The sequence below is a fragment of the Triturus cristatus genome, chromosome 7, assembly GCF_964204655.1.
Source record: "Triturus cristatus chromosome 7, aTriCri1.1, whole genome shotgun sequence".
Taxonomy (NCBI): domain Eukaryota; kingdom Metazoa; phylum Chordata; class Amphibia; order Caudata; family Salamandridae; genus Triturus; species Triturus cristatus.
Genome location: NC_140590.1, coordinates 1,352,544,207 through 1,352,563,152, shown reverse-complemented (window position 1 = coordinate 1,352,563,152; position 18,946 = coordinate 1,352,544,207). Strand labels below are relative to the sequence as shown.

The following is an 18,946-nucleotide window of genomic DNA, read 5'->3' as shown; positions in this document are numbered from 1 at the left end:
TCGTCTGTTTGGTAACAATATCTAATTACCTTGCATGCCATAATGCCATACATTCGACCACTACCATTTAAATATATAAACAAGCATTGGCATAGCCAATAGATCTCGCCTTTGGGACCTTATAAGTGTTTAGCCATGCAACAGTTGATGTTGTTGTACCAATGATATTGTGTTGCATAAGTAAAGATTTATAAGGTCCCAAAGGCGAGACCTATTGGCTATGCCAATGCTTGTTGTTGTAGAAGTGGATGCTGCATGGTGGTTTTTCATTCTTGGGTTACATTTCCATCTGTGGAGCCTAACACTTCGTGAATGCACTATACCACCAGCACCTGCTGCATATATATGTTATGCACTTGCCGAAATTCCTCTTACAGTCTGGGAATACCAGATATGGTTTAATGGCAACCTTCCCGAAGTCCCAAGGACAGTTTGAATGGGTCCTCTCAGTAATGAGGGGGCTACTTGGCCGGCATTAGCTGGGTATACACCATATCAAGATTTAGGCAATTTGAATCTTGTACAAACCAGTGGCTTGTACAATGTTCTAGTTGTCTTATACAAACATCTAACTTAATTTATTTGTTTTCATTGTTAGCTGGTCTAGCTAGATTTTACCTCAAGCGCAAGCCCAGTTGCCTTCAGCGCCTGTTATTAGTCCTGTAATTGTTTATTCAGTTACGGGCAAACGTCCTACTAATTTCAAGGAAATTCCATTTTGAATTGCCCAAAAAATAGATCAACTTGAAGCTGTTTTTTCTCTTATGGGACCACAAGACAAGCACATCATTTTAACTCTGTGCTTACCCACTGGACTGACTCCCACTCTTGGAGACTGCAACACCTAGTAGACTATTTTTGCCAGTCTATACGCTGTCATGGCTCCATCTCAATGGCTGTTCTACCGAACATCCTCAAACAGATACAGAATGAACATGGGACAGCTACTGCCCTAGATTTGAGTATGAAATTAATGGGTATTTTTCCCATAGTCTCCGAAATTAGTCTCTTTAATGATAAAGGTGAAGTAGCATCCTTGGCTATATGCCAGCGACTTACAGCAGTGGCAGTAGTCGACTGCGAACTTGAGTTGCCTATAATTATTACTATTGTATATACATTGCTAGGATGCAATAATTTGGGAACCAGACCTTCAGTACCTCCACTTGGCAAGCCTAGCACTGAACTGGATGCCAGACCAGCCCGTGAATTTACTAACTAAACATGAGTTAAATCTACACAGCAACAGAAAGTTAAAGGGAAACCTTTTAGAGGTTCTCCACCATTGGTGTCCTCTGAGTGACATTTCGATTTTCATGATCGCACTAAAATCAAGACAGCAGAGAGGTATTGGGTTATTGATACACCTTCTCCTCGTTTCTTTTCATGAATATTCTGACCAGCAATACAACAGAGGGTGATCTGAGCGCAGACAAGAGTGTGAGAAACCAAAAAGGGAGAGACAACGCTAGTCTGACATGAAGATTTAGGTGGACAGAACTCCTCAATATAAAGCCGCATTTCAGAAAAAAGTAGCTGCTTTGACTGCTAAATATGCCGCAGACCGTGAGAAACCTCCTTCTGAACAGGAGTTGGGCCGTAACTCCTGGACAGCACGTCGGAAGTCACCATAGTATGTCGTAATCTCAAGAAGTTTCTGAAAGCAACTAAAACATTTGTTAGTTGAAACCGCAGATACATACGTAGCCCCACCTGACAGATTATATCACTTAGATATTCAAATTGAGGGTGACCTTAATCGCACCATTAAAGCAATACTCTGGAACAATTTAACTATGTCCTGGCGGAGGTCAGTTGACCCCCAACATTTGTGCTCGCATCCCCCCCCCCCCCCAGGGAAGTAGGCGATTCTTGCTTCCTTTTCTCACCTTACGCACCTTGTCCCTGACGAAGAAACCTGCTTATGTAGCCGAATGCACCCTTACATTGGGGCCTGCACTTTTCCGTAATTATGTATGTTGGGGTACGAATTCCCCTTATCATATTATTGCTTAAAGGTCCACCCCACAGGTACAACCACAATATCCTATTGAACTGGATGCTAAAGCACCCGGTAAAGACATTTCTCCCAATTGTAGTACCAGAGTGTCCTTGAACCCTGTCTCTCTCAAATGAAAAGTCCTTTTTCCTGTTGTAAAACCAGATCATTCTTAACGCATTGTCTTAGATTATAAACATTAGAATAGTTGAATAGTCCTACACGTACAGTACTCATTAACAATGTTGTCCTTAAAAAGTACAAAACCAACTTGGATATTTCCAACTGTTTTCAGTCACAATTTGGCTCCTGAGAGCTGAGACTGGTGCGCTTTTAGCACGCTAGGTTTTCAAATGCGCTAAGCATGACTTCCTATGGGCTATAAGAACAGCCCAGGAGTTTTTACGGCACAAATTGTCAATTCTGCATGACATTGACCCTGATGCTCTGTCCTATGTAGGCATAATCTACTTGACGGATGATTAATTAAATACCCACTTGGCCAAAGTAGATCACCTAATATTGGCATTTGCTAAATGTGGCTACAAGTTTAACTTTAAAAAGTCTTGTATAGCTTTTCTAAGTGTCCTTTTCCTGGGATATGAACTTTCACATGAGGGAAAGAGCCTTGTCCCTCATTTTTAGGAGAAATGTGCACAATTGCAACTTCCTAACACCCTAAAGAAATTGCACTCCCTGCTAGGATTTTTTTATTTTAGCAGAACTAATATACCTGAATATTCACAACACGTCAAACCTCTATGCCTTAATATGCCCTTATTTTTCCTCTTCATCTTGGACATCGGACCACACAGATACACTCAGATCATTACAATCTGACTTACTTGAAGCATGCCACTTACATACACGTGTCAAAATCACAAACCTTGTCATCCAAATTTTACCAGGTCCAATTGGATTTACATACATAACCTTTTAATTAAGGTGAAACGGTGCCAATCGCATATAAATCACATCTATATTCCGGAGCAGAAATGCGTTTTGTTTCCACTAAATACTACCTGCCATGCAAAAGGCTATCCTTAAAGAATTGGCTCTTGCTCAAGGGACACATTATTGTTGTTACTCCTGTGCCAGCCTTCAAGGTTGTCACCAAAGATAGCATTCCTAACACTAAGGCCCTCCATCCCAGACTGATACAATGGGCTATGTAATAGACAGCTGTTGATGTCAACTTTGTCATTGACCCTTCTTTGCAAACACAAGAATTTCGGGGGAAGTGGCTAGGGGGAATGGGGGTATTGGGAGGGGTGGGGGGGTTGAGGGGTTTGGGTGAGGGGGTGGGGGGTAGGTGGGGCAGGGCCGAGTCCTCTGTCGACAACATAACCGAACTGTTTACTGTTTCTACTGTTGCATCTTCTACTGCAGATGTTATCTATACTGATCCACGATTGGTGAATCCCTTTTTGTTGGATTTTCCGAGTCATGCTACTGAATTTCAGCCTCCAGTTTTTCAGCTAAGTACCTCTGGGTACTACATGAATTAAGATGATTTTTCTGCAGACCGTTCTTCTGTTTTACATCTGCCTCCAGCACAGACTTGTGTTTTCATTTCATGGTTGAAATGCAATTATTTAGTCCCGCCTGGGATATATGTCTTGATCATGCTCTCCTTGTTTTTTGTTTTTTTTGGTTCATGTGGAATGGATTTGTGATTGGTTTTTTTCCTCCTGATCAATGGCCACTACCTGCCGTAACGTTCTCCTATGTAATCGGTTGACCGGATGTGGGCCCCACATTCCTCTTTGCATAAACTGAAGAAACTTGTCCCTCATCAACATTTCAGCTGTTCCAGGCTACTGATGCAATTGTTTAGGATTAAGTTCCTTTCAATATGCTCAGCCCAACGGAGACCCTGCAGATACCATGTGTGTTCAAAGTTTCAGTGGGTGATGTAATAGTACCGGAGTTGCATTCAGATGATTGGTAGTTGAAACTGTAAATTCTATGCTTACCCAATTGGAGTATTATACTGTTTTTTAATCAGAAGACCTCCTAATTCTTCTAACTATGCTGATATGTTCTGTTGTCACCATTATGGACATCATTTGCTATACAGCAAGTAGTCCTCATACACACTCTAATTAAACACAATGGGAACATTGTCCGACTCCCCCACAAGGGAGTTCCACAACGCATAGAGACAAGGTCACGTATTTTACAGGATATGACACTTCAGACCCCACGCAATTATTTCAAATTAGTTTCTACCCTACCCAAAAAATGACATACTTACACAGACCAAGCTAAATATATACATCTTAGTTTGTTAACCAGTTAGCCCTTAACGGCTATGACTACTGGAAAAATGCAATTGATGTGAAATCAATTTGGGGAACAAAATATTGGCAGGTTCAGGGAACAGAAACCTTATTTCGAGCCTGCTTGAGTCCCACACAAAGGATTTTCTTGAATGACAGCATCCAGCAGACTACATTTCTATGCCTGGCAAAACAATTTAAGAAATGAATGCACCAACAATTCCCTCTATTGCTCAATTTGATAACTGGCAAAATTTGACAAGTTACACCGAAGACCAACTAAATAGCATGGTATGGAATGGTACGTTCTACTCTACACTTTCAGGTCCTAATGTGTGGTTATTGTGGCCAGTAGACACTAATATTTGTCATGCTCCTTTTCTCAGTTTCACACCTGAGTTCAAACCAAGCAGACCTGATCCCTGATACTTTCAATCACAACATTCTGATATTCTTATTACATATTTGGTGGGAAAACTGTCAACAATGGTTGGAACATTCTACACTGTCTACAGTGCAACATCTTTCTCTCCTGTCAGAAGACATGAATTTTTCTGATTTTCTTTTGGGGCCTAAATCTCCATGTTCTAAAAGATTTATGAATGCTACATATAATGAAATTTGGAAATTATTCCAGATGGAAGCTGTTGCACATTTAAAACAAATCGACCAAGGTAATTTTGATAAAGTCCTTGCTGTCGTTGATAATAGTATTAATATGTTGTTTTCTCGTATTTACAATTTAAATAGCGTTGTAATCTGTTATTGATATTATGCAAAGTAACATGTCAACAGTGGATCATGAGCAAAATCAGTTTAGATCTATTATGCAGTTTAGCTGGACGCTTCAAACACTTGGCGCGTACCATGGCGCTATTTGAATTGCAGTGATTAATCATTGTCCTTTAATTTAACACACAAACAACTACTGATGGTGATGAAAGACGCAGCTTACACTAAGCTGCATTTAATTTGAAATTAAAAGAACTATCATTTACTATAGCTGAAACAACTTCGGCTGTGTGGTTGATATAAAGCGTTATTTCTTTGCCTATCTAGACTTTTCCATAGATATGAACCCCCACAGAGTACAGTTGGATTCATGGGTGAGTAAGAAGTGTAGAAAGTCCACTTAATTATGACTTGGAAAGCAATGCAGTTTTCCCAAATCTCTTGTTTGGCTGTATTACGCAAGTTGGTATTGATGTAAAAAGCGTAGAGCGAATACCAGAAATACAGTGTTTGACCGTAATCGTTTTGTAAAGGGCAATTACTAATTATTTGTGTTTTTTTTATATTTAAGGAACATACACTGTGAAATTCTTTGATGGAATAGTTCAAACTGTAAAGAATATTCACGTCAAATCTTGTTCCAAAGATCAGGTAAGGCTATTTTTTCAAGTTAATTTACCCTTCTCTCTGCAAAGAGTTATTCTTTCTCTCTATTATGATTTTACAGCTGGAAGTAGAGTTTGATTTGTATTCTATCAAATGCATTTTTAGTATGATGCAACTATAAACTGTCAATGGTACAACTATCCTATTAGACCTCAGACGATATGTGTCCTCCCCCCGCCCCCAACCATTAGCACTGCACCATATACCTTGGTGACCTCAAGTCCCCTTAAAAATCTCCATTTAAAAAACATTGTTGGAAATAAGGGTCTCTAGTTGGCAGGTTTGTACCATGAACAAACAAATCCATCTGTTCAGGCTGACGTGACGTCGCTGGCCAGGTACGGTGTCAGGAAGAATTGCAAACAGTACCTTGGAAATGCAGGGCATCGTGGATCTTGGGATGAGCTCTGAAGAGGCAGCAAAAGACCAAATTGATGGACGGAATGCAGAACAAATCAAAACATTCACCCCCAGTCAAGAGATCTGGGTTAAATCCATCATTCTTTTGCTCACCATGCCACCCCAATTTAGACCTGGCCATATGCAAATCAGTCTTGACCCTGTGCCTCATGGGAACAGTCTAGCCCGAACTGCGAAGCCAGGTCCTCCCTGGACCGGAAACAAGCATCCTAGGACCGGTTTCGGGTTTTCACCCCTCTTCAGCCAGGATAGCTTGAATCCAGTGGCACAGTGAGCCCGGGACCCACGTCTGGGCATACCCGGCGCACTTAGGGCGAGGAAGCAAAAGACACACAATTGATGGACGGAATGCAGAACAAATCAAAACATGCAACCCCAGTCAAGAGATCTGGGTTAAATCTATCATTCTTTTGCTCACCATGCCACCCCAGTCTAGACCTGGCCATATGCAAATCAGTCTTGACCCTGTGCCTCATGGGAACAGTCCAGCCCGAACTGCTAAGCCGGTCCTCCTTGGACCGGAAAAAAGGGAGGACCTGGTTTGGCAGTTCAGGCTGGACTGTTCCCATGAGGTACAGGGTCAAGACTGATTTGCATATGGCTGGGTTCAAACTGGAATGGCATGGTGAGCAAAAAAACGATGGATTTAGGCCCAGATCTCTGTACTGGGGTGAATGTATGACATTGTTCTGCATTCTGTCCATCAACTGTTGTTTTTGCATTTGTCACCCCGAGAGGGACGGGTATGTCTAGACGTGGGTCCCGTGCTCCCCATGCCACTAGAATCAAGCTATCCTGGCTGAAGAGGGGTGAAACCCTGAAACCGGTCCTAGGATGCTTGTTTCCAGTCCAGGGAGAACCTGGTTTGGCAGTTCGGACTGGACTGTTCCCATGAGGCACATGGTCAACACTGATTTGCATTTGGCTGGGTTCAAACTGGAATGGCATGGCGAGCAAAAAAACATGGATTTAGGCCCAGATTTCTGTACTGGGATGAATGTATGACATTGTTCTGCATTCTGTCCATCAACTGTTGGTTTTGCATCTGAAGAGGCTTCGGCAGGCATCGTTCTCGAAGGTTGGTACAGGAGTCGCCGTTCCTTGTGGTCACATGCGTTGAAGTGGAGCTGTGCTGTACCCTTAGGTCATGTTACAGGCAGCGGCTTGGTGACTGCATCCAGCTGCATCTGTGAGACCAGTGCTGCGGTGCAAATTGGGGCAGTGCTCGCAGGTCACGGGGCAGGCTAAGGCATCATTGCTGAAGCGCTGTCATCGATAGACCCAAGGCTGCGGTGTTAGACGGGGCAATGCGGTATGCGGGAACCACAGGTCACGATGCAAACAGGGACCTCTGTTGACTATCTGGAGTCGATGACGTTGGTGGACAAAGGCTGCAGTGTGTAGAGTAACTTGTGAGCAGTGCCCCCAGGCCAAGATACATGCAGTGGCGTCTGTCATCGTGGAGCAATGTCGTCTGGAAGATCAGGGCTGCACTGTGAAGCAAGGCGGTACAAAGTGCGGTGCCCTCATGTCAGTACAAGCAGAGGTTTACTGGAGGTGTCAGTGAGACTAGGGTTGGTGGTGCGAAGCGGAGATGTGCTCTCTGCGGTGCGTTCAGGTCACGGGGCCAGCAGTGGTGTCGGTGACAGCATTATGTTGCTTTTCTTTGTTTACAACACAAACCACACAGTTCCCTGTGCTGTTATTAGATGATCTTGAAGTCTGTGCTGGTCCTGCCACTGCTTGAACAAGGGGCCAGCTGCACCTCAAGCCTTTGGAGAAACTCGGGAAATAAGTTGCCGAAAGTTCAGTCCAGTCCTTTTACTGGCCAAGACAAACCGCAACTGCAGGCCAACCCAACACAGCAACAAACAGCAAAGAGGCAGTAGTCCTCCTGGCAGCTCTTCGTCTTGGCAGGGTTCTTAATCAAAAAAAGTTCTAAAGTTCTGGGGTTTTAGGTCTAATACTTATACCCCTTTTTCCCTTTTGAAGTCTTTGTTCAGAGAGCCTCTCTTGCTCGGCAAAACTAGTTCTGGCCTCCCTGGTCCAGCCAGACTACAGGGGGTGGGGACAGCATTGTGCATGTCAGCCACTACCTATTCAGGTGCTATCGACAGCTTCTCCCACCACTCTAGCCCAGGAAGACCCATCAACATGCAGGGGACACCTCACCTTTCTTTGCGTTAGTGTCTGTAGTGAATGCTCAAATAACCTCCTGTCAGTCTAAAACCTGACTGTGAATCCACAAGCAGGCAGAGGCACACTAGAAGGTTGACCAAGAAACTGCTCACTTTCTAAAAGTAAACACATCTCCTTGTGTTTACTTTCTAAATGTGACATTTTGAAACGCGCAATTTAAAAAACACCTTTACAAAAAGATGTTAAGTTCTGAGCTTTTGGAACCTAAACTTCATTTCTCTCTTTTCCCAATTGAGAGTCACACTTGTAAAATGTTAATAGGCAACTCCAATGATCACCTATGGAAATGACGGGCTTTCAATAGTGAAAAATGAAAAGGCATAGTATTTCACTATCAGGACATGTAAAACACCAGCCTATGTCCTGCGTTTCACATACACTGCACCCTGCCCATGGGGCTACCTTGGGCCTACCTTAGGGGTGCTCACATCAAAGAAATCGGAAGGTTAGGGCCTGGCAAGTGGGTGCACTTGCCACGTCGACTTGGCAGTTAAAAGCTGTGTGCACAGAGACTGCAGTGTCAGGTCTGAGACACCTTTGAAAGGCTACTTGTTTGGGTGGCACAATAGGCGCTGCAGGCCCTCTAATAGCATTGGATTTACAGGCCCTGGGAGCGCACAGTGCATTTCACTAGGGACTTACCAGTACATCAGATATTCCAATCATGGAGAACCAATCCTAACATATTTTACAGTAGGCACACTTGCGCTTTAGCACTGAATAACATTGAATAAGTGTGCAGAGACACTAAAACACTAAACCAGCAAAAACTATTTCCATTATATCATCAAAAGCAGGAGGTCAGAAAGTGAAAGCCAGGGAAACATGCCAAAAGATGCAAGGTCTAACAAACATCTTGAAGTGAAATATTATACTCTCAAATCTAGTAAAGTGTAAAATAATTTTGATTCTGATCTAAATCAGAAAAGTAAACAATGTGATTTGTGTTAGAAGTTCAGTAACAAGGAATGCGACGATGGTGTAACAACAGAGGTGGTTAGTCTAAATATCGAGTTTTAAAAGTCGACCTACAAGTATATCGAGTTGTTAATATCGTAGGTAAAGAATATCGAAGTCAATAATATCGATGGACAGAATATCGACCCCAAGGTAAGTATTATCGAAGTTAATAATATCGAAGTCATTAATATAGATGTAAGTAATATCGTAATGAAAAATTTCGATGTCAATAATATCGATATTTTATTAGTGTAATGTATTTTAATATGTATTTTATTTGTATGTTAAAGATTATTGTAATGTATTTTAATACATTTAAAAATAAATGTTTAGAGATTAATAATTATTTAAAATATAATTTAGCGTTTTAGTATCAGAGCGGGTTGTGGGTTTATAGGGGAATAGGGTGGGAAGTAATTTAATTTTAATTAATTAATATGTATTGTATTGGTATTTATGATTAATTAATTGTTAATTAATTACTAATTGTAAATTAAATATATTAATTAATTGTTAATTAATTATTAATTGTAAATTAATTGTATTAATTGGTTAATTATATAAGTTATAATTAGTTTAATATTAATATTTATTTATTGGTATTGTTAATTAATTGTTAATTACTAATTAATTGATTTAATTTTATTAAGTGATTAATTGATGATTAAATTAATCATGTGAATTTTTATGTGCAGTGGGTTGTGGGTTTATAGGGGAATTGGGTAGGATGTAATTAAATTCAAATAATTACTGATAATTTTTATTTATTTTTAATTAATAATAATTAATTGTTAATTACGTATTTGGTAATTAATTGGTATTAGTACATTAAATATAGTAAATATAAATAATGTATTATTTCATGTTATTTGTTGTTATTGCTAATTAATGTATTGTTAATTAATAATTTTGTGAATAATTGTAATTTGGTAGTTAATATGTATAAATTAGTAAATAAGTATATTAATTATAAAGAATGTATTATTAATTGTAAATAATAGATAAACTGATATTTAAATGTATTGTGTATTTTGTATGTGTAGTGTGTTGTGTGTTAAAGGGGGAATAGTGTGGGATGTAATTTAAAGTTATTTATATAAATATTTATTTTAAATAATTGGTATTTAAGAATAAATATTTTGTAAATTAATTATTAATATGCTATTTTTTTATAACTAATTATTTAATCGGTTATTATGTTTATAGAATCCCTATGCTATCCAGTGCTTTCCCAACTGTTTTACTATCTGGAGTAGGAATAGTAATTTTTACCCCTACGCTATCCAGCGCTTTTCCTACTGTTGCACTCTCTGGAGTTGGAATAGTAATTTTTACCCCTACGCTATCCAGCGCTTTCCCTACTGTTTCACTTACTGGAGTGGGAATAGTAATTTGTACCCCTACGCTAGCCAGCGTTTTCACTACTGTTGCACTCTCTGGAGTGGGAATAGTAATTTTTACCCCTACGCTATCCAACGTTTTCCCTACTATTGCACTCTCTGGAGTTGGAATTGTAATTTTTTTCCCTACGCTATCCAACACTTTCCCTACTGTTGCACTCTCTGGAGTGGGAATAGTAATTTTTACCCTTACACTATCCAACGCTTTCCCTAACATTGCACTCTCGGGAGTTGGAATAGTAATTTTTACCCCTACGCTATCCAACGCTTTCCCTACTGTTTCACTTACTGGAGTGGGAATAGTAATTTGTACCCCTACGCTATCCAACGCTTTCCCTACTGTTGCACTCTCTGGAGTTGGAATAGTAATTTTTACCCCTACGCTATCCAGCGCTTTTCCTACTGTTGCACTCTCTGGAGTTGGAATAGTAATTTTTACCCCTACGCTATCCAGCGCTTTCCCTACTGTTTCACTTACTGGAGTGGGAATAGTAATTTTTACCCCTACGCTATCCAGCGCTTTCCCTACTGTTTCACTTACTGGAGTGGGAATAGTAATTTGTACCCCTACGCTATCCAGCGTTTTCACTACTGTTGCACTCTCTGGAGTGGGAATAGTAATTTTTACCCCTACGCTATCCAACGCTTTCCCTACTGTTGGACTCACTGGAGTGGGAATAGTAATTTTTACTCCTACGCTATCCAACGCTTTCCCTACTGTTGGACTCACAGGAGTGGGAATAGTAATTTTTACTCCTACGCTATCCAACGTTTTCCCTACTATTGCACTCTCTGGAGTTGGAATAGTAATTTTTTTCCCTACGCTATCCAACAGTTTCCCTACTGTTGCACACTCTGGAGTTGGAATAGTAATTTTTACCCCTACGCTATCCAGCGCTTTCCCTACTGTTTCACTTACTGGAGTGGGAATAGTAATTTGTACCCCTACGCTATCCAACGCTTTCCCTACTGTTGCACTCTCTGGAGTTGGAATAGTAATTTTTACCCCTACGCTATCCAGCGCTTTTCCTACTGTTGCACTCTCTGAAGTTGGAATAGTAATTTTTACCCCTACGCTATCCAGCGCTTTCCCTACAGTTTCACTTACTGGAGTGGGAATAGTAATTTGTACCCCTACGCTATCCAACGCTTTCCCTACTGTTGCACTCTCTGGAGTTGGAATAGTAATTTTTACCCCTACGCTATCCAACATTTTCCTTACTGTTGTTTTTGTTGGAGTTGGACTAGTAGTTTTATTGTGTCTGATATTTAATATGTTTTGTATTATTTTTGCTATTGTAATATATCATTAATAATAAAAATTATTCACATTAAAAATATTGATTGTTTGCTATATGTAATTATTAAATATTAATGTTATTGTTTTATGTGTATAGATGTATTGGTAATTTTTAAAAACATTTATTAATTTATACGTTACAGAAATTATTATTAAAATTAAGTAAGTATATATATTATATATTATATGTATGTTTAATTAAAGTTTTATTAAATTATATATATTAATTATACATTTTAAATATTATACAATATATTTAATTGTTTATTTAATTTCTAAGTATAATTTGGTTTATTTTACATATATTTTTAAAGTAAAAGAAAAACGATATTTTTAATAACGATATTTTTGACATCGATATTTAATTTTCGATATTTTTGTACTTTCCATGTTGTAGATAGGATGTCGATATTCTTGACATCGATATTTTTGTTGCGATATATTTGTAGGTCGATTTTCTGTCTGTCGAAATTGTCATACAACCAACAACAGAATGTCTTGAAAATTAGAATGCACTGCGGTGGAAGGATTGCAGGCAAAGGGGATTGTGCAAGACTTTCACCATGCCCTTTCTTTAAAAAACATAAAAGAAAAGAGGTTGAGAAGGGGTTTATCAATTAGGAATATCCTCTCTTTCCCCTTTCATTATTGTTGTGAAATTAATGAATATTTTATGTTCGGATCGAAGCATGCAATATGTTCAGAACTTTAATATAATGGCACATGCATGTAAACAGGTAACTTGCTACATCATACTTTTCCATTGTCTGTTTTTCAAATGCTGCATCTGTGCACGAATGCTTGCACTCATCTATGCCCCCCCACCCCCTTTTCGGTCGGTGGTGACCGCACTTGCTGCTTACACTAAACAAATTTCTTATGTGGATCCTATCCCTGATTCGTTTCTGCTTTTTTAAAAGTTTGTGCTATTTTTTCCCATCTTCTTTAGCTTGGGCATCTTTTGCCGCTGAGGTTTGGCTACGCTGTGCACATAGTGACATTGGCTTTTTACTCAAGTGGCATTGGCTGTTCAGTCAGGCATTACTCCAAGTGACGTTATAGGAGTTGAAATAACACAAAAAGCAAACACTGAAATACACCAGTTACAGTTTACAGAGCTAGCTGTGACTTGCACTCCTGCCTAGCGTTGCTTATGACCTCAAACAGTAATTACATCACTTGTTAAAATAAAAACTGATTTTCCCATCGCAAGAAATAGCCCACCAACACAATTAGTGTTTATTTTTTATTTTTTATCATTTATCACAAAGTGTGGGAATACTGGATGGTAGGACATTTTTGACTCCTGCGTATTCCAGAGTATTCCTTAATAGAAAGCCAAAGTGTGACATTCACAGGGCATTCTGGGTAAGTAAACTTAGTGATCCACACTAGCGACACCACAGTGGACTCCTCTAAGGGTCTAGGTTTTAGAAATATCTTTTGTTGGGAGTTTTTTGTGTGTTTTGGCCGAACCCAGGCTCTAATACAGCAGCTACCGACATCCTAGCCATTGATGCCATTTAAATTAAAAACCTTGAAGTTCCCATGGTGTATTTGTGGGGGGTTTCTGCCCTGTGTGAGGGGCCTGTTCACACTTTGGAGTACGTGTTTTATCAGGAGAATGCAAAATGATAAAACATTTGTCGTCTTTTGAATTTCCTTATTTTATCACTTCAATGTAAGCCAGTGTGCATTGAACACGTTTTGTAAAATGGCCTGAAAACCACCAATTGTATGGATGATCCCAAATTTAGAGTGATACGAATAACCTTTATTTCTAAACTCAGTTTCTTGAGCACATTTCAGTGATGCATAGCTTTTCTTCACATACTTTTCCATTCATTACATTTTATATTACAAATGTATGCATGGTTGAAACCCTGTCAAATCATTGGCTGACTAACACTACATTTATTTATATCTATCTATCTCTCTTTGTCCTTCAATGCTAAAAATACAGATGAAAGCAGTCACCCATTTCTGTTTGTTCATATGTTTTTTTGTTTTTATTTGAACAGTTAGGGCCATATGTATCAACACATTTCCCCATAGACACAGAATGGGCAAAACCCTTTGATACATCTGGCCCTTAGTGTCTATAGGAATCCCATGCACAATCCACACAAATGACCCCTTGCTGAAGTTGTCTGCTTTTCAGAAATGTATACCTTTATGGATTCACTCATGGATTTCTTATTAAAAATCCACAAACTGCAAGTAGGTGAAAACTACAAGAAATATTTACACCGCTTAGAAAACTGCAATCACTGTGATAAAGGAAAAGATATTTTTACCTTTTAATGTTTTTTTTTTCTTCTCAACTCTGCGTGTTTATGAAATTTGGAAAGGCGGCTATCTTAACACAGCAAACCTTTTATGAATACCACTTTCTTGCAGAACACTTGTTTGACAGATGTTGGCTATTTTCTAGGTTCCTCGAGGGGGAACAACAACCCTCATGTGTGTTTTTTTTTTTTTTTTTTTTACAATTCCCAGCTTGTTGGGAAAATACCACAGATTTGGTTTGGAAATGTAATATACGTAAAAAGGTCATGAGAGATTAATAGATAATAAAGAACTAAAAAAAAACTCCGCTCCAGCTGGAGAACCCCAAATTGTCAAGTGTTTTAAGTCACCTTTGTACACCTTAATGATGGCAATAATTCAGCCATGTGAATCTATGGAAGATACACTGCTGAACTGTAGATACTGGTAAGTCACAGTACCGGTTTCTTACTAGTACTGAAGCAGGTAAATGCAAACTAAAAATATTGTTTTTCTTATAGCAATGACTAGAGACTATGTTCCTCGTGCATCTTTGCTTGCGCAAAAGGTCAACTTAAAATTTCTGTCTCCCCGAACTAAGACTTTTCCCTTTCCCACTTGCACATGCTTCTGTTTTGATCTTGTGTCTTTCTGTTGACTATGATGTCCTTTTATGCTCTTGTATAGTCCTGCCTTGCTGGATGGATCGTTCTTCTGGCACAAACATATTTCACCTGTCTCCCAGGTGATTCTATGTCATGGTGGTGGAGGCTCTTCTCTTCCAATTCTGAAAATTTCTATTTTTTCCCAGATGCTTTAACACAAACAGCATGACCTATATGATTGTTATACTGCAAGTATTCAGTTCAATTTGAAATGCAACTATTTATCTTTTTGTTTGCTTTTTCAGAATTTAGCTTGTGCAAATCCTAAAGAGCGAAAGAAAGAAATTTCCTTATGCCTACAGAGAAAGAGAGAGAATTGTAAGGAAAGGAGAAGTTCAACAGAAATTAATAGAAACGATAAAGATGAGCAGTCACAAAATATTGACAAAAGCCAAGATACAGATAAGCCAGTTATCATTCCTAACACAAGCAAGCTAGAACATGATACAGATAACTTCATTTCCGTATCTGAGGGGCAGAACAAGAAAGATCCTGATAAAGATAAGTCATTTGCCCCCGCTGAGGAAAGGAAGAAAGATCTTGAAAATCAAAATGTAGCCGTCATGTCTCAGAAAAGCAGGACTGATTTAAAAAAACAAAAATGTAATGCCATTTCTGAGGAACATAAGATACCCGACATGCATTTGCCAAACAATGAAAAGGAAGATAAAGAGAATATCTTAAATGATAACGACAATTTGGTTGACAAGCACTTAGAGGAGAAAAGAAATAAAACTCCTGGTAGCAGAAGGAAACGAAACCGACCGCAATCCTCAACTTCAGCAGGTAAATTAAAATAGTTTTGTGAAGAATTTTCTGTTTGTATGTTGCATGATTTAAATGGATTTGTTGGTTTTATAACATAGGCCCATATTCTACACAGTCTTTCCATCTGTAAAATAAATGAAGTTTCACCTACTACAAATTGAGATGCGGTTTTCTGATCTGTGTCTTAATGAACAATTTCCTCTAGATTCATAATTAGAATTGTTAAAATGAAACTGTTAAGTATTGATTAAAAAATGAATAGATGGTAAAAAATGGATTGGTATGATACAGACATTCAAGTGTTTTTTTTAACATGGCAGAGATACAAGAATGGGGTTTAGTGAAGATGACAAGTTGTTGTACAAAATTATCCCATTATGGTGTGTCTAGCAGTGGTGGCTGGTGAAATGTAAAAGTGGTTTGTGCGTAAACCTGTGTCCTGAATTGCGCTAAGTGAGCAGCAATCAGGCCCAAGTATTGTAATGGCTGTTAAAAGGTTTCTTCCCGTGAGAAAAATCAGAATAGCATTCAAAATTGTGAATTTTACTTCATATTTTTTTTTATAAATTGATTAAAAAGCTATTAGTTTACAGGACAGTCTGAAAGGGAGGGATACTTTTGAAATATCCAAATTAACAAATGACCTCTACACACAACAGTAGATGGGCTTCCAATCCCAAATGTAGGATAGGCATAATTCCAAGTGGAAAACTGAAAATGCTGGCTATCTTTTTACATTTTTTAATTGTTTTATTTATAACTTGTTTGCAGTGTACAAAGCAACATGACGTCAAAGTGTGACAATCATATATTGCTATCAGATTTGCATAGCAGGTATATGCGGTGCGGTCTAGTGCAATGGGCTAAGCCTATGACATTCTTGTAAGATATACATTGTACTGCGGCCTATTGTTAGCAGTCCGGGCCTAAGTCTCCATATACGTTATAATATACAGAGAGCCTGCAAACCCTTACACACATCTCTATTAGTTAAAAGGATAGAACTCACGAAGCAGTGTGATCAACTATAGAAGGGTGTTCCACCCTGATGGTGGAGGCCGGGTCTCGGCACAAAAGGTAAGAGGGAAAAGGCTCCCATATATCTTTAAGGTGCGATCTCTGCGGCATAAGCTCCCAGAACGCAGAAAGTTGTTTGACAGTATGATGTCAGTGAGCCACGCTTGGATTGTTGGGGCTCTCGACCTGCCTCAGTGCATTGCAACCCTGTGTTTAGCTAGTAAGAGGATCATAGCTGCTAGTCTGCATGAAGAATGCAGTACCTATTTCACAAATCCAAGCAGCCCAGTTAACTGAGATAAGGGGATGGGTGTATCCGTGACTTCCCTCCGTGTGTGGAAGACCTCGGTCCAGAAGATTGAGACCGCGGGCAGTTCCAAGCTAGATGTATGAAGCCAGCGTGGGGCACATGGGAGTGAGAGTCCGGGTCGGGCACCTTCCACAGCAATAGTGTGGGTGTACGGTATAGACTATGCAGGAATTTGAAATGTATGAGGCGGAGCCGATGGGGGATAACATTTAAAGTTGGATGCAGCAGAAGGAACACTGGGCATCAGTCAAAGGAGTAGCAAGGTTTAGCGAGCCTTTGGGACAAGGGTTGGAGAGGACTGCTGCATGTGGAGGTAGAGTTATTAACTTACTCTGCGATATGTTGGTATAGACATGTTCTAGCACTGTGAGCCTCTGGGGAGGGGACGGTCTCGTGAATCGCACAACAGGTGACTTGCAGCTGAAAATATAGTAGAGTGTCTAGCAGCGCGGGGGCAAATGAAGAGGTGGCCTCGGGGAGGGAGAAAGTGGTAATCTGGGTAAAGATCTGCAAAGGTATGAATACCCAGTCTGTCTGCATTACCGATCGCCCCTTTGTCGTGTAGTGGCAGGAGTAAAGGGTAGCTAGCTACAGGGACAGTGGGAGCATGTAGCATTAGGGCACAATGCTGGTTATCTTTACTTACACAGTAGCTGTACAGCCGAAAAATAGTAAAAACTTGATTCATAAATACTGTATATGTGCAGGAAGTGAAGTCTGTGTTCACCCATACTATTCACTGCTGCTACCAAGCTGCACAACAGAAATGTTCTGCTGCCAACACTGAGGTGTCTGTAATACTGCATAGAAACATCCTCACTCGTATCAGGAATTCACAAGTGGTTCCCTTGGGAATTAAAGACCGTGTTCTCTAACACTGTAAGTGCTCCCTCAATCAAAATGGCCATCCTTGGTTTACAAGAAGTACGAGTACAGTTTTCTGTAGGCTTCTGTAATGGACACCAAAACTGCAGTAACAGGGGCTAAACTGTCCTATTGGAAACTGAGGGCCTTCAAACTAGGCCAGTGTTATGGGAGGGTCAGCATGGTTGGGGCAGTAAATTACATGTAACCTATGCATTTGACATGTAAATGATACATATGCCCCAAACTTACGGCTGTTTCAGAGAACATGCTTGAAATGTGATTGATTCTGCCCCTGCTTTTATGTCCCATTCATCATCCAAGTTATTGCGAAACAATTATGGGCTAGATCTAAAAGAAATAGGCCTTGTCCCATTACACAAGAAGTAGAGCATTTAAAGTGACATAACAAAAAAGGGATTCCCTGTGATGCTGTGCAGTGTACTTAAATGGGCTCCCATGAAATCCACTCACACATCATTGAAAGGGGAACATTTTCATATGAAATCTATTTTAGATCTTTAATGAACAAAATGTGTACCATCAGTTTCTTTTGGGTCAGAAGTTTGGAGATATTAATCCTCTCACTCTGTCCAGGTAGCTGGAAATACATGTAAAAGGGATGCGTTCTGTAGATACACATGCTTTGCATACTCCTGCCATCTATTGTTGTCCGGATGTTTGCACGTTGTTTTTCTTCGAAGAAGTCTGTCCTAGTCACAAAGTAATTTGACTCCTCCTTTCGGTGATAGTGCGCATGATCATCAACTTCGCCATCTGGTTCGCTCAACGGTATTGTTTAGTATGCATTTTCCACATCTCCGCATAACATTTCGGTCAACGGAATCTGCATTTTGATCGGAAAGCTACATGGATGGCCTTCGGGCCTAACTGCATCAGAACAGCTCTCCATCGATGGAACGGACACAGTTCAAATTCTGCCCTCAGTGCCACACAAAGTATCCGAGCACTGATTCATACAGGGTGTGTAACTTGTGCTTGTCTCCGGAGCACAAGTAAGAAGACTGCAACACTTGCAGATCTTATCGATCAAAGAGAAAACTTCACGATCGTCAGGCTTGATGTTGAGAGATGC

At 39.7% G+C, this 18,946-nt stretch overlaps 1 protein-coding gene across 3 annotated transcripts in view; it reads left to right on the top strand.

Annotated features, from left to right (window-relative positions):
- PHF20 (PHD finger protein 20) overlaps positions 1 to 18,946 on the top strand; it is a 1,063,788-nt gene that overhangs the window by 257,139 nt on the left and 787,703 nt on the right. For all 3 annotated transcript variants that reach the window (XM_085619024.1, XM_085619022.1, XM_085619023.1), the window contains 2 exons: positions 5,585 to 5,664; positions 15,137 to 15,677. In XM_085619024.1, the coding sequence (XP_085475150.1) occupies positions 5,585 to 5,664; positions 15,137 to 15,677 (621 nt within the window). The remainder of the gene's footprint in view (positions 1 to 5,584; positions 5,665 to 15,136; positions 15,678 to 18,946) is intronic.